Raw genomic sequence first — 15,030 nt, forward strand, 5'->3', positions numbered from 1 at the left:
CCCGAACTTTCTGTACTTTTTTTCAACAAAGTTTTAGATCCAATTAGTTGTGTTTTTAATTAACAATGGCTCCGTTTACTTTAGGTAATATATGTGAAGTCACGATAAAATGTGGTAGTGTTAATATTTGTATGAAAATAGTGTGTAACAGGTCGCTAGCTTGATGCTAACCAAATTTAGCTTGGCTAAGCGCTAGTTAGAAGTTGTCGAACCAGATGAGAAGGATGTGGAGGTTTTTGACCAGGTACAAATTATTGTCCGCTGTTAATTTATTTTCTGGCCCTCCAAGAGATATGTAAGAGATGTATTTGTAATAATATGAAATATAATTGCATTTATTTATATTATCAATTTAGGTAAGACTGAACATGGAAAAGGTGCAGGAGAAACAGAAGGAGAGCCACCGGAGGAGAATCAAGAAGGGGATCAAATGCTTCGACATCTGAGTGATTGACTTGGCTTGGAAGAAAGACGAAAGGAAGGCGAGACCTGGGAAACCTTGCTGCTCCTAGCTGGGGTCACCATCCGTTAAGGTGAATATAAAAATCTCAGATGATACCTATTTGCATTTGCCTCCTCGTGGTCGGCATCACCATGCTGTCAGCAGTACCAACACTGGGCCAAGGGTTTCTCCAAATAGTCAATCTCAAGGCTAACCACTGGGTCACGTTAAGTAACCTCCGCTTCCAGGTAGGTACTGTTAAGGTATATGACTCCAGTGGTCATGATATCACCCTGGAGTTTCTCTCACAACTCATCTCTCTCATCTTTTCCAGGGACCATCCCTTACATTCCTCATCAACCCCACTGACATAAAACATTACAGACAGTTATCCTTTATTTTCTGTCTGACATAAACATTATTGCATGTCTAATCAAAGATTTAAGTTAAGTCATTCAATAACTGTATTTTTACATACCTGATAAACCTGTAACCTGTGTGTTTGCTTGTTTATGTCTGTCTCCTACCCTGTTCCCTATACTCTGCTCCTGTTCTCCAGGACCTAAGGGTTCGAAATGATATTCTTTACCCCGATGCCTGTTTATTCATAAAAAGCAGAAGATGGTAAATAACATTAATCGCGATGGTTAGCCTATGCAAATGAATAGGAAAACAAAAGCTTATTAATACGAATACATTTAGCCTAATTGGTAACAAATATAATGTGGGGAAAAGTCAGGATCCTAGTCAGGCTATTTGTCAAATCCAGAATAAATAAGGTCTTCATGTGTATCAATTCTGTTGGCGATTGTGAGCTAAATCAATGACAAACAGCTGACATTTTCTGGCTTCATCATGATCTGTGATCAAAACAGGCTGGGGTGTTTTCGGTTCCGTTTAGGCTAAGATTATGCGTAAGAACGCAACTGCACTGAAATGAATAGCCAAATTCAATGTGATTCCCTGAATAAAAAGTGTTTATTTTTACATTTGAGTTATTTAGCAGACACTCTTATCCAGAGCGACTTACAGTTAGTGAATGCATACATTTTCATACTGGCCCCCTGTGGGAAACGAACCAACAACCCTGGCATTGCAAGCGCCATGCTCTACCAACTGAGCTACTTATCTGTTAAACTGTTTGGTCTATGCATAGACCCATACCGATTCTATCTTTTAGGTATTTTGTGGTAGGCATAGCCTAATATTCTAAATTGCGGAGCATTTAATAAAACAACCTAGTAGACTATCGTGGAGTTTATCATTGTTATAGCCTAGATCTCTTTATATAATCTGGACCGTTGTTTTTTCCAAGGGGTAACATATGCTTTTTGCCCGTCTCTATAACAAGGGTAAGGCCTATATCCTCACATACCCCCTCAATTCAAGCCCTGCTTTTAACCATAAGACATATCATTTTTACATTTTAGTCATTTAGCAGACACTCTTATCCAGAGCGACTTACAGGAGCAATTAGGGTTAAGTGCCTTGCTCAAGGGCACATCGACAGACTTTTCACCTAGTTGGCTCGGGGATTAGAACCAGTGACCTTTCGGTTACTGGCACAACGCTCTTAACCACTAAGCTACCTGCCGCCCACAGACATGTATAGCCTAAGGATTGCATGGTGACAGTGATTGTCTGTAAACTGGGAACTCTGGGGAAAAAACGAGGTCAAATCATGACATCAGTGATTTTCAGGTCAGAGAAAGATGCCAGAGTTTCTGAATTGGAATTCTGAGTTGGATGACCGTTCAAAAAAGCAAAAAAATCCCAGTCTGAGCTCGTTTTTTTCAGAGTTCCCAGTTGTCTTGAACACACTGAAGTCGGAATTCAGAGATTGCTGAGTTGAGTTGTTTTGAATGCGCCACTAAAGACCTAGGCTACCTCTTATTTCTGAATAGGGCTACCTCCAACAAAGAAGCCATTGTGTCTGTATTGATGTGAGAAATAGGCATATCTACACAGCAATGGTGGCTGGCTGCGATATCAACTAGCCTAATAATTTTTGTATTGAGGTGATATGCCTATTTTAGCTAAATCGACAAATGAAATTGATTAGATTACTCTGGCAATTTTTATTTTTTTTACAAAATCATGTACATGTAGACGTTTGTAAGGTGTTCATGGTGAGATCTTTAATAATAAACTAAACAGACACTTAAACTAACACATGACACATAACACGTGTAGACGTTTTTTGGCGTTCATGGTAAGCTCTTTCACAATAAACTTACAAGCAAACTGACACGTGACACGACGTGAACACTACGTCTACATGACGTGTACGTGTCACGTGATATGAACGTGACGTGAAGACGTCGGCAGTTTGACGCCTTACAGAAAAAAAAACGTGTCTCTATTGACAGTCCATGTTTGATGTTAATTCATGGCGGTATTTTATGGTGCTAGGAAGAAGTTAGGTGACTTGGTGAGAGGTATCAGTAGCATCACAAGGCTTAATTCTGGCACAAATAACCCCCATACACACACACACACTCCTCCCGTCGTCCTCCCCACCACTCAGCAGCAGGCCACTGTGAAATGTTTATTTTTTATGAGAAGCTTTTGGTCATGTAGAAAGTGTTTGCAGAAGGGAGAAGCAGAGATGTACAAGATGTGGAAAATATCATATTAAGTGTTATAAAAGTGAAGAAAATGTGACATGTTGTAATTGCGGTGGGAATCATGAAGCCACGTCTTCTGAATGCCCCACAAGGGTAAAGGAGAATGAGGTGGTCAAAGTCAGGGTCGTACAGAACATTGCAGAATCTGTGAAAAGGGTTGAAGGTTTGAATGTTGCACCAGAAGAGTCCATGGTAGTGAATATGCCTTCACTGCATGCTTACATCAAGAGGATCCTGACATTTTAAAGGTTAAAAAGGTGGACTTTGTGCCCTTTATCACAATGGTGATAAATGGCACTGCCAAGGTGGAGAAAAGATCTAAGAAGATGTAAATCATTGTGATTGCACCAGAGCGGTTCCTGGGGCTGAAAGATTTCACAGCAAAGGAGTTACATGGAATATTAGCAAAAGTCATACTACCTTCTCAGGTCCTAGAGCCTAATAAGGGAGATATGGAGAACTAAAAGAAGGAAGAAGTGGGAGTTTTGTTTGTTTTGGCAATGTACTCTTTTTATTAAGGTGGATTGTTAGAATCACTAAGTATGGATTTATATATTTTTATTTTTGGTTTCAAAACGTATTGCCGCCACCAACTGGACATCTTTTGGATGTAGTCCGCCATAAAACCCACAGAAGAAGAAGCAAGTCCATGCTAATTCATGGGGGTATTTTATGGCCCTAGGAAGACCTTACGTGAATTGGTGAGAGGTATCAGTAGCTTCACGAGGCTTAATTCTGGCACGAATCACCCCCAATACACACACTCTTACCGTCCTCCCCATCGCTCACTCACTTAGCAACAGCCAGCCTGGAAGTCAAGTGCCATCACGGTCACGGTGTAACTTAGAAATAGCCCAAAAACTAGCACCCGCAACCAATACATTTTCACCCTCGACATCGTTTTCAAAGTAGCCCAATTAGCCAGAAAACTGCGAACATGGCAACACTGCACCTATCGGATAAATGTGTAAACCCCTCTCTTGCTGCCAAAACATTTTGGGGGCTAGTTTTCAGGCCTTGTTCGTTGGTTTTGAGTATTCAGAAATGTTGTAAGCACTGGCAACCCTGGGATACACACACTCTAGCACGTGATTCAGATCAGACGCCCTCTGCTGGTTAAAATGAGTAGGTACCTGAACCTTACTAGTGCATACTTTGAATTACAGCATTTGAAAAGCAACAAAATAACATCAGGTTCACTTCTTTCAAGTGAGAAGTAGGTACATGCAAAATAATTCCACTATAATTTCACTTCCACCCCCTGGGTTTTGTTATGATTGTGGCGTTAGTCAGCTTAGTGTTCTGACTGTGGGTAGGTGGGGTCACACAACAAGCCAAGATGGCCGATTTTGAGGAGCCTCTATCAGAAGAAGAGAAGGTAACGATATTATGATTTTTATTCACAAGTTACTCTATTATTCAATTCGGAAGTTACTGTATGTCACCGATTATTGAATGGTCAACAGTAAATGGGTACTATATTTTAGAGCTACTAGCGTTAGCGCTGTTTCAGTAAAGAGACGATTTACTTGTGTAGCTAGCTAACTATGCTAACGTTAGCCTGAACATCACTGGCCAACTTTTACTGGCTAGAAATTGTAACTATTAGTAGTTATCTAGCTATGTGCAGGAACAAAGTTCCAGTGTGTTTAATGGAAAGCCATGATCCTACTTTTTTGATATGGTTAGATCTGTTGGGCCAATTCAGGAAGTAGCTAGCTGTTAGGCAAAATAAAACGTTGATACCATTTCCAGCAGTAGGGCAGTGCTAAGCTAGCTACCTACATCAGAGGTTTTCTAGGTCAAACAGATACAGTGGCAGCTCAAATGCTTCTGCTAGCTGTAGATGCCCTGAAGAGAGGACGTGTCATGACCCTGTCCAGAAACAAACAACCCTAGGGCCTAGTCCCTACCCCCAACCCTCTAGGCCTAATTTACGTTTTACTGCACCTATCCAGTGTGTGTGACTAAAACATGTTTTTTTTGTCCTCCTTGTCCTCAGACATTTTGCCATGTAGTGACTATATCAGATCTACACAAGTGTCTAGTGGTTGTTTCTGTACAGGGAGGAAATTGGGGTATGCCCTGTGTGGAATGCAGCTCAGGTTACAGGCATGAGCATTTGTAAAGACTGGTTGTTTCCATAGAAACTGGATAAGCAGCAATCTCTTGAGGCCATGCAACTGCAGCTATTGGGTCAAAATCAGTGGCTGTAACTGACACTGGTTTCTAATGACCAGGATTTGTGTTTAATGTGTTTATAAATGAACTTAGGCTATCTAATGCAATTTTCCAGTGTGTTGTCCATTAGCCTAAAGTATCAGCTTACACCACTCTCACAATCTCCTCAAGTAGGCCTCTCTGTGAACATCATAGACAGGATACAGTCTGAATCGCTGTATGCATGGCTTACTGGGTTTAAAACCTAGAAAAGTCTTCCTAGCTCAGTGCGATTTCCCCCACACTGCCTGATCTAATCATCAATTAAATTGATGTAGGATACTAGTAGGATACTGATTTGTCCTCTCTCCACAGGTCCGCATAGCGGCTAACTTCGTTACCCATGCACCCCCTGGAGAGTTCAACGAAGTTTTCAACGGTGAGGTTTTGTTTTCTGCTACAAAGAACAAAGAATAGCCTACAATCACATTGTTGTTTAGATGGTTCCATGTAGTTTGTGATTGTAAGGGTTTCCTGACTGAAGGTGAATGTGTGTTTTGTGTAGTTTGCTGTCTGACTAACTAGTTGTTGATGTATTGTAAGATAGTGGACCCATGACTTAGAGGGTTGCAGGAAGGCAGGCAGACAGCTTCTTCAAGTGCAAGATGTTTGTTCGCAGGTGAAGAGTGCAGGGCAAAGGTAGTGCAGGAGTCCATATTTACAGGTGAATAGATCCTAAGATGTAGGATAATGACAAAATAAATAATATTTACAAAACTGAACCAAAGTTGACTTTAACAGCTAAAAAGTCTTAGCTGGCGTAACTCTTACAAGCTAAGTTTTGTGTTTACAGACTGACAAGTTGATGTTGATATATGCTTTGCGTTACAGATGTGCGGATTCTCCTCAACAATGACAACCTGCTCAGGGAGGGCGCGGCTCAGTGAGTAGCACCCTGTCACGATGTGATGTCAACATTTTGAAACAACCACATGTCATTACTTATCATTAGTCATCATTATTGGTGTATGACTCCATAAAGATCCTATGTTCTATTTAATTCTGTGCATGATTCATTATGAGTTCTCTCTCCCCAGTGCTTTTGCCCAGTACAACATGGATCAGTTCACCCCTGCCAAACTTGAGGGCTATGATGAACAGGTAAGAGTGATATAAGGCTGAGTTTATCTAGAGCCGCAGTCTGATGATCACACTATATTTAATAATAATAATAATATAATATGCCATTTAGCAGACGCTTTTATCCAAAGCGACTTACAGTCATGCGTGCATACATTATTTTTATTTTTTTGTGTATGGGTGGTCCCGGGGATCGAACCCACTACCTTGGCGTTACAAGCGCCGTGCTCTACCAGCTGAGCTACAGAGGACCATTTTTACTGATATTATCAAATTAAGTCTGTTTAGTACAGTTTACTTGTAAACAAACCGTGTGTCAACAACAACAGTTAACAATCCTCTTCCATCTCCAGGTCCTGATTACAGAGCATGGGGATCTGGGTCAGGGGCGCTTCCTAGACCCTCGGAACCGGGTGTCGTTCCGCTTCGACCACCTAAGGAAGGAGGTGAGCGATGTGCAGCCATACGACGGAGACAGCTCACTGAGAGCTTGGAGAGAGGCCTGCGACACCGCGCTCAGCGCCTACGTTAAAGAGCACTACCCCAGCGGAGTCTGCACGGTAACCCCCCCCCCCCCCCACACACACAAATTCATAACCTTGTGCGAATACACGACCACACTCACTCAGCACATACGTCAGAGTACTACCCCAGAGTCTGTATGATACTACACACACTAGCATCAATGAACAGAAACAAAATTGTGCTGCTAACTCAGTTAACCCTGAACCTTGTGATATCGCCACTGTATGTCGTTACTTCAAGCCACTAATCTGCCTTTAGGCTAATCATGAAATCCCTATTCACTGCAGGTATATGGGAAAACAGTTGATGGTCAGCAAACCATCATTGCCTGCATTGAGGGACACCAGTTTCAACCCAAAAACTTCTGGTACAGTCCCAACTGCATCATTATACATTGGTCTTTACAAGTTCAGAATGTTATGTGACTTGAAATCTCTTTCACACATTCTTCTTCTGCATTTTCTCAATCAGGAATGGGCGCTGTAGGTCAGAGTGGAAGTTCACCATTGGTCAGTCCACTGCTCATGTAGTGGGAGTGTTGAAGATACAGGTGGGCAATCCTGATATTTACTACAGAAACAAATGCTGAAGATAATAAACACCCTAAAGTCTAATAATTAAACAGACTCTCTCTCTCCTTTCTCTAGGTGCACTACTATGAAGATGGTAATGTGCAGTTGGTCAGCCATAAGGAAGTGGAGGAGTCTATAACAGTGACTGTGAGTGGACATAACACTGATTCTATTCAGCAACAGCCAATTAGAACCCATTTTGCTTCAGTGTCTTCACTCTATCCCTTTAATCTAAACATGAGAAGGAAGCAAACTGTAAATAACAACTTCTGCCATTATGTTGTATAACCGGTATACTGAACAGGTTAGGTCAGTTCAGGTTATGGTCAATTACCTGTGGGAGAAAGGTGACTCTTTTTCTAAAATAATTTGCCAACAGAATGAGAGCCAGACTGCCAAGGAGTTTGTGGATATCATTGAGAATGCTGAAAATGATTACCAGGTAATTTACATCACCTTTTTTCAATGGACATGTGTTCTGTTCTTTATGGATGTACACTGCTCAAAAAATTAAAGGGAACACTTAAACAACACATCCTAGATCTGAATGAAATAATCTTATTAAATACTTTTTTTCTTTACATAGTTGAATGTGCTGACAACAAAATCACACAACAATTATCAATGGAAATCAAATTTATCAACCCATGGAGGTCTGGATTTGGAGTCACCCTCAAAATTAAAGTGGAAATCCACACTACAGGCTGATTCAACTTTGATGTAATGTCCTTAAAACAAGTCAAAATGAGGCTCAGTAGTGTGTGTGGCCTCCACGTGCCTGTATGACCTCCCTACAACGCCTGGGCATGCTCCTGATGAGGTGGCGGATGGTCTCCTGAGGGATCTCCTCCCAGACCTGGACTAAAGCATCCGCCAACTCCTGGACAGTCTGTGGTGCAACGTGGCGTTGGTGGATGGAGCGAGACATGATGTCCCAGACGTGCTCAATTGGATTCAGGTCTGGGGAACGGGCGGGCCAGTCCATAGCATCAATGCCTTCCTCTTGCAGGAACTGCTGACACACTCCAGCCACATGAGGTCTAGCATTGTCTTGCATTAGGAGGAACCCAGGGCCAACCGCACCAGTATATGGTCTCACAAGGGGTCTGAGGATCTCATCTCGGTACCTAATGGCAGTCAGGCTACCTCTGGCGAGCACATGGAGGGCTGTGCGGCCCCCCAAAGAAATGCCACCCCACACCATGACTGACCCACCGCCAAACCGGTCATGCTGGAGGATGTTGCAGGCAGCAGAACATTCTCCACAGCGTCTCCAGACTCTGTCACGTCTGTCACATGTGCTCAGTGTGAACCTGCTTTCATCTGTGAAGAGCACAGGGCGCCAGTGGCAAATTTGCCAATCTTGGTGTTCTCTGGCAAATGCCAAACGTCCTGCACGGTGTTAGGCTGTAAGCACAACCCCCACCTGTGGACGTCGGGCCCTCATACCACCCTCATGGAGTCTGTTTCTGACCGTTTGAGCAGACACATGCACATTTGTGGCCTGCTGGAGGTCATTTTGCAGGGCTCTGGCAGTGCTCCTCCTGCTCCTCCTTGCACAAAGGCGGAGGTAGCGGTCCTGCTGCTGGGTTGTTGCCCTCCTACGGCCTCCTCCACGTCTCCTGATGTACTGGCCTGTCTCCTGGTAGCGCCTCCATGCTCTGGAAACCTTCTTGCCACAGCTCGCATTGATGTGCCATCCTGGATGAGCTGCACTAACTGAGCTACTTGTGTGGGTTGTAGACTCCGTCTCATGCTACCACTAGAGTGAAAGCACCGCCAGCATTCAAAAGTGACCAAAACATCAGCCAGGAAGCATAGGAACTGAGAAGTGGTCTGTGGTCACCACCTGCAAAACCAGTCCTTTATTGGGGGTGTCTTGCTAATTGCCTATAATTTCCACCTGTTGTCTATTCCATTTGCACAACAGCATGTGAAATTTATTGTCAATCAGTGTTGCTTCCTAAGTGGACAGTTTGATTTCACAGAAGTGTGATTGACTTGGAGTTACATTGTGTTGTTTAAGTGTTCCCTTTATTTTTTTGAGCAGTGTATATACTTCTCTTGTAAAATCTCCTCCCCTCCCTGTAGACGGCGATCAGTGAGAACTACCAGACTATGTCTGACACCACCTTCAAGGCCCTGCGCCGCCAGCTGCCCGTCACGCGCACCAAGATCGACTGGAACAAGATCCTCAGCTACAAGATTGGCAAGGAGATGCAAAATGCATAGAGGAGCAGAGACTCACACTGCTGAGCTGGCAACACACACACGCTCGCGCAAGGACTAACCAAAGCATATATATAGATATATATATATATATATATATCATAGTCTGGGGCAAAGCAAAGAAAAAATAAACAAACCAAGCTGCAGATTGACAGTCTGTTGGGCACAGTTCTGTCTTGTTTAAAGAAGCTTTGGTTTAGGAGAAAAATGACATTAAGTGTCTGAGTTACAGGAGGGGAGTTTGAGTCTGCTAAAGGGGTGCTGAGTTTCATGTTGTAATGTTGTGACAGTCTTGAACAGCTGCACCAAGACCCCAGGTTGAATGGTTTTACAGTGCATCCTTCCTTCTGTTCTTGATGTAGGAGACACTCCTTATTCTTATCCAATCACATACAGATCAGTGATTACCTCAAGGAAGGAAGAATGCATTGTAAAATAATTTAAACATGACAATTAAGCACACCAACCAGGGGAAGTATTCCAATAATGTTAATTTCAGCACCATTTCACCTCTAAACAGTACTGACTGGTCCTCGATTATAGTAATGTTTGAGGGAACTGTTTTACTTGTTTTCTAATGTACTCTTCCACTTCCTGTTGTATGTGTCCTCTGCTTGAGCCAATGAAGGATATCATGGCTGAAAGACTGTATCATAACCACCTCTGTTTCTGAATCAATTATCTTCTGTCTTACCTTGGCAACAACACAACCATTGCTGTATCCTTTCTCCATTGATAAAGGAAAACCATACCAATATTTGTTTGCCAAAATCTCTTTCCTATGCTGAAGAACTCCATACATGCGAAGCTCCCCTTACTCCCATGGATACACGCAGATCTATATTTTGCTATGCAGGTTTTTATTTAATTGAATCTTAGGCTCAGCCCATCTGTAATATTCACACCTGTGTTTAGGTACCTAAACTATACACAGCCATTTCAGTACTTAGTGTAAACCAGGGGCTTGTTCAGGAGGGTCCAATGTTACATTTACATTTACGTCATTTAGCAGACGCTCTTATCCAGTTACAAAATGTTTTAAATGTGTTTTGTAGGACAGACACACTCCTCTGTCATACTGAATAAAGACTTGTGTGCTCTATACTGTAAATATCTCTGCAAACCGTGCTTCCCACTGAACACACCCCTGTTCATCCACAACATGCACCTACTCAATATTACCATAGGCTGACTCGAGATCAGTTATTCTGTGCTGTGTTTAACTCTCACACTGACTACCGCTGCACTCAGATCAGATGCAATGTTTAGGACTGTACTGCCCCATACTGTTGTACAAATAAAATAATTGATCATCTTGGCCTGGTTGTTGTTTTCATCAGGCATTGTATTGCTGGATCCATTACTTGTACGAAGTCGCACATAAGTCCAGCAGAAATGGGAGCTGTCATAGACTGGTCTCTACCTCAATCTGTCTTTCCACGATTCCTTGCATCTTGCCTCCTTGCCTCCTGTCCAGCTGTATTGGAGGAGGTCCCCCCTTTTTCTCCAATGCACTTTGAGAAGGAAGTGAGGAGAGGAATCAATGTAAGACGAATAGAGAAAGAGACCGTCTTGACTTATTGACAGGAGACTGGTGGTTTTGGGGCATAACGCTAGCAGAAATCAGGCTAATAGACTGAAGAAATTGATGCTTGGTTGGGATGTTTATTTTGAAATTCAAAATCATTATATGCATAGTTCAGTTCTGAAATAATACATAAGGAAAAATGCTCGTGTACATTTAGAATAATTAGAAGACAGAAATGTTTAGAAATAGTTTGGGTTAGGGAACTTCCGGAAGACAGCAAGAGATTATTTTGAATGAGTAAAAGCTTTCTTATCGTTGTGCCCTGTTTTGTTAATATCATCTTACAAAACATACTTAAATACCACAAATATAAGACCTATATGACCAACAAAAGTGACAAGACATTGTTAGGTTCAGGTTATGAAACACAGTAGTCATGTCATGTCATTAATGACTTCCCACTTGTTCCCATTTTGACAAAGGTGTAAAAATAGATTTAGGGTTAGGTCTACTCAGTTACAAAAAGAATGCTACAGTGGTACAGATCTGACCCCTAGCTAGTCCCCTTTATATCAACAAAATGTGAGTTTGCCAAAAGGTCTGGGAGGACTTCAAAGGTATAAAACCAGTCTGTCACTATAGGCTATAAACACAAGGATAGACGGTTCAAACTCAATTCCATGTTAACAATATTAGCCTACAAGACGCTTGTTCTGAATTTGGTCCCTTTTGGATAAAACAATAAGAAATTGTCCCTGAATAAAAAAGTTGTATATATTTAAGTGTCACCTTATTTATCTATCCCAGTGTAAGGTAAGGTATGTCTTAGGGATGGCCCAGTGTAAGGTATGTCTTAGGGATGGCCCAGTGTAAGGTATGTCTTAGGGATGGCCCAGTGTAAGGTATGTCTTAGGGAAGGCTTTTTCCCTTGTGAAACATCCAGTGTATTCACTATTCTAGTGTATGTAGTAGACGACACGTAAATATGACCAGACATAACGGGGTGTCATGCAAAGAGCTTCAAATTATGCTTTTGAATGATTTGTATTATTTACAACATTGTGCTTTAGTAATCTATGTTCTGAATGTCATCTTGTACAAACTAAAATGAAAGTCATGATAACTTTCAGTGCAGGTACTGCTAGATACGGTGATAAGCTACAGTACAGACTACTCAAGGGAAAGTCAGACGGGAGCATACATCTATATAAGTAGTGCTATGATACATCTACATGTGTAATCAACAGATGCCATTTGTGTCCTGTTGCCATGTAAAGACTCCCTTCTCCATGCAGCCTTTGTATTGCTTCATTGGACGTGGACGGAGATCTTATTTTATCTCACTCAGTTAATGTCCTAGAATAACTAAATGCATAATTAATAAGATCACTCTTTAAACATAGCTATGAAATACAAGAAACTAGGTATAAAGATATATTACAAATCAAAAGAATAAAAAACTATCCATAAATTCAAAATAAAATAATTATTATAAATCAATAAATTCCTGTATATTATAGATTTCATTTGAACTAGACAGTGTTTCAGACAGTTTGCTAGGTAGTGTTTGAGCTTTCATTTGATACTAAGTGGCTAATTTATGTGGTCAAAATAGGGCCTACAGAGTTTGTATAAGTAGCGGTAGGTAGACAGTTGCAGAGCAGTTTCTGCCTGCTGGAGGACATCCAGGAGATTAAGGCCAGGATTCAATCCAGACCGCGGTGGACCCACATTAAAGCGCTTGACGTTTAAAGGTAATCAAAGATGGTGGATAATGAAGATGTCGCAAAAAGGCTGTTTACCATTGAAAAAAATTGTCAAAGTTCGTATCTGTGTAAGTGGGCGTTCCCTCTCTTGTGTGAGCATGCTTTCCCGCGAAAGCTCACACGGGAAAGCATGCCCAAAGCTCGCCCCTCCCGCCCCCACCAGAAAAAATTAGCCTGTGAGATGTCTCACTTTCTTTACCATCGCTGAGGTCATTTCCGATTGAGCTGACATCAGCAGCGTTTACCTTGAATGCGATCTCTTCGAACACAGTAACATTGTCTTTAAAAGCTGCATTGTTGACTAGAGCGCTCGTATTGAATCCCGGGCCTAAAGGTGAGTGAGCAAGTGCAAATGGGAGAGAGCAACTAGCGTATCTGGAATGAGGGAGGCCATTAGATGCTAGCTGCTGGAGGAGAGCACTGGCTCCTTGGGGAATAAGACAAAGCTGATCACAGATACTGATCCTAGGTCCGTTTTGTGTTTTCTCCCTAATGGTTGAAGATGGGAAGGATTTGGGAAGGCTATGCTGATCCTAGATCAGCTTCTAGCTGCCGTGGCCCTTAGCTGTTAACTACCAGAGGAGAGTACCAGGTCTGGCTCCTTAGCCCCCTCCTGCCCACTGCTGCTTAGCCCACAGCCCCCCGTCAGCTCTGGGAAGACGCTGGCCCTGGATTGGGGGTCGGGGGAGCCTGGAGAGGGGCTCATACCCGGTTTCTTAGGAACGGGGGGCGGGTGGCACCTCTCGGACCGAGGGGTGAGGGGCGAGCGTACACCTGGAGACAGGGGTCCTCCAGGTGAGGTTTTCCCCCCGGGAGGGGAGGCTGCCAGGCTCCGGTAGTCAGTCCCAAACGGAGAGCTGTTCAGTGGGGGGAGTTTGGCCCCTGCCTGCTGGCTAGTGAAACGGGACAGGACCTGGGTGACGGTGTTCCGGGCTAGCTGCTTGGCGGTGCTGTTCTCTGAGGGTGGAGGGATGGGGGTGGTGGTAGGGGACAGGTCTCGGGGGGAGAGGGGAGCCGTGCTACCCTGCTGGAGCTGCTCCTGCTCAGCCTGCACCTGGAACTTGTGCCTCGCGGCGTGGAAGCGCTGGTTGACTCCAGCCTGATAGGAGGACGTGTGGAAGCCACCGGGGCTGACCAGGCGCTTAGCCAGCGTGGGGGAGGAGATGGGGGAGGAGGAGAGGGAGGAGGAGGCCGTGCTGGAGGGGGAGAGGTTAGGGTAAGGGTGGGAGTGGGGGTGAGGAGGGTGAGGGTGGAGAGGGGAGTGAAGACTTGCTCCGGACTCGCTCTCTACCCCACCGTTCTCCATAGCCCCGCCCTCCTGAGGGGGGTCAGTGTCCCGCGGAGGGTTAGGGTGATGGCCGTTGACCTTTGAGACAGGGGTCAATTTAGGGGCGACGCTTGCCTTCCCATCAGGCTCTGTCTGGCACAAGGTGGACACCACCACTGCCGCTGACGCCACCGCTGATGCCACCGCTGACGCCGCCACTCTCTTTGAAGGAGGAGACTGTTTCAGCTGTTTCACCTCCTTCACCGCAGTCTCCTGCGCCTCCCTCACCATTCCTTCCTCTCCTCCTGCCTCCAACCTCCTCCTCAGCTCCTCCACCTCTCTCTCTAGCTCCTTGCTCCTCTCCTCCTCTCGTCTGATCCTGGCTCTTAACTGTTCCCTCTCCGTGTCAAACTCAGCCAGCTGGCTCTCTGCTCTGCCCTTCTCTGCCTCCAGGGCCCCCCTCAGGCTCTCTGCGGTACAGCTCTCCTCCTGGAGTTGCAGGTGGAGCTGGCTGACTCTCTGGGCCTCTTCCAAGGCCTGGCTGGTGGTTCTCTGGAGCTCCAGGGTTAGGGCCGAGGAAAGCTGCTGCTGTTGGGACAGAGTTTCCTCTGCCTGGCCTACTGCCCTCTCCTGCTCCCTCTGCAGTTTACGCACTGCTGCACGCTCCACCTCCAACTTGAAACACACAGAGAGATAGAGGTTGATATTTAAACTTTCAATTTCCCTTAGTAAAGTTTTTTGAATTCCCAGATAGGAAAGGGTTTGCTGCAGGCA

At 44.0% G+C, this 15,030-nt stretch overlaps 2 protein-coding genes across 2 annotated transcripts in view; one reads left to right on the plus strand and one right to left on the minus strand.

Moving 5' to 3' along the window:
* Positions 1-4,195: 4,195 nt before the first annotated feature.
* capza1b (capping actin protein of muscle Z-line subunit alpha 1b) lies at positions 4,196-11,013 on the plus strand. Its single transcript, XM_041857096.2, has 10 exons — positions 4,196-4,447; positions 5,605-5,668; positions 6,121-6,172; positions 6,327-6,390; positions 6,723-6,929; positions 7,182-7,261; positions 7,366-7,444; positions 7,542-7,613; positions 7,846-7,908; positions 9,558-11,013. Exons 1-10 carry the CDS (start codon positions 4,409-4,411, stop codon positions 9,696-9,698), a joined length of 861 nt encoding a protein of 286 aa, XP_041713030.1. The 5' UTR covers positions 4,196-4,408; the 3' UTR covers positions 9,699-11,013.
* Positions 11,014-11,340: 327 nt separating this feature from the next.
* LOC121546579 (CTTNBP2 N-terminal-like protein) overlaps positions 11,341-15,030 on the minus strand; it is a gene marked incomplete at its 5' end in the record, with an annotated part of 35,664 nt that continues 31,974 nt past the window's right edge. The window contains one exon of the mRNA XM_045209284.1: positions 11,341-14,931. Coding sequence (XP_045065219.1) covers positions 13,558-14,931 — 1,374 coding nt within the window. The remainder of the gene's footprint in view (positions 14,932-15,030) is intronic.

The sequence above is a fragment of the Coregonus clupeaformis genome, chromosome 30 (genome assembly GCF_020615455.1).
Source record: "Coregonus clupeaformis isolate EN_2021a chromosome 30, ASM2061545v1, whole genome shotgun sequence".
Classification (NCBI taxonomy): domain Eukaryota; kingdom Metazoa; phylum Chordata; class Actinopteri; order Salmoniformes; family Salmonidae; genus Coregonus; species Coregonus clupeaformis.

Bases quoted from the DNA above. Each gene is read 5' to 3' on its own strand.
- capza1b (XM_041857096.2), top strand. From the start codon at position 4,409: ATGGCCGATTTTGAGGAGCCTCTATCAGAAGAAGAGAAG. The intron at 7,614-7,845 runs GTGAGTGGACAT...ATTTGCCAACAG, and splicing joins AGGAGTCTATAACAGTGACT to AATGAGAGCCAGACTGCCAA. The intron at 7,909-9,557 runs GTAATTTACATC...CCCTCCCTGTAG, and splicing joins ATGCTGAAAATGATTACCAG to ACGGCGATCAGTGAGAACTA.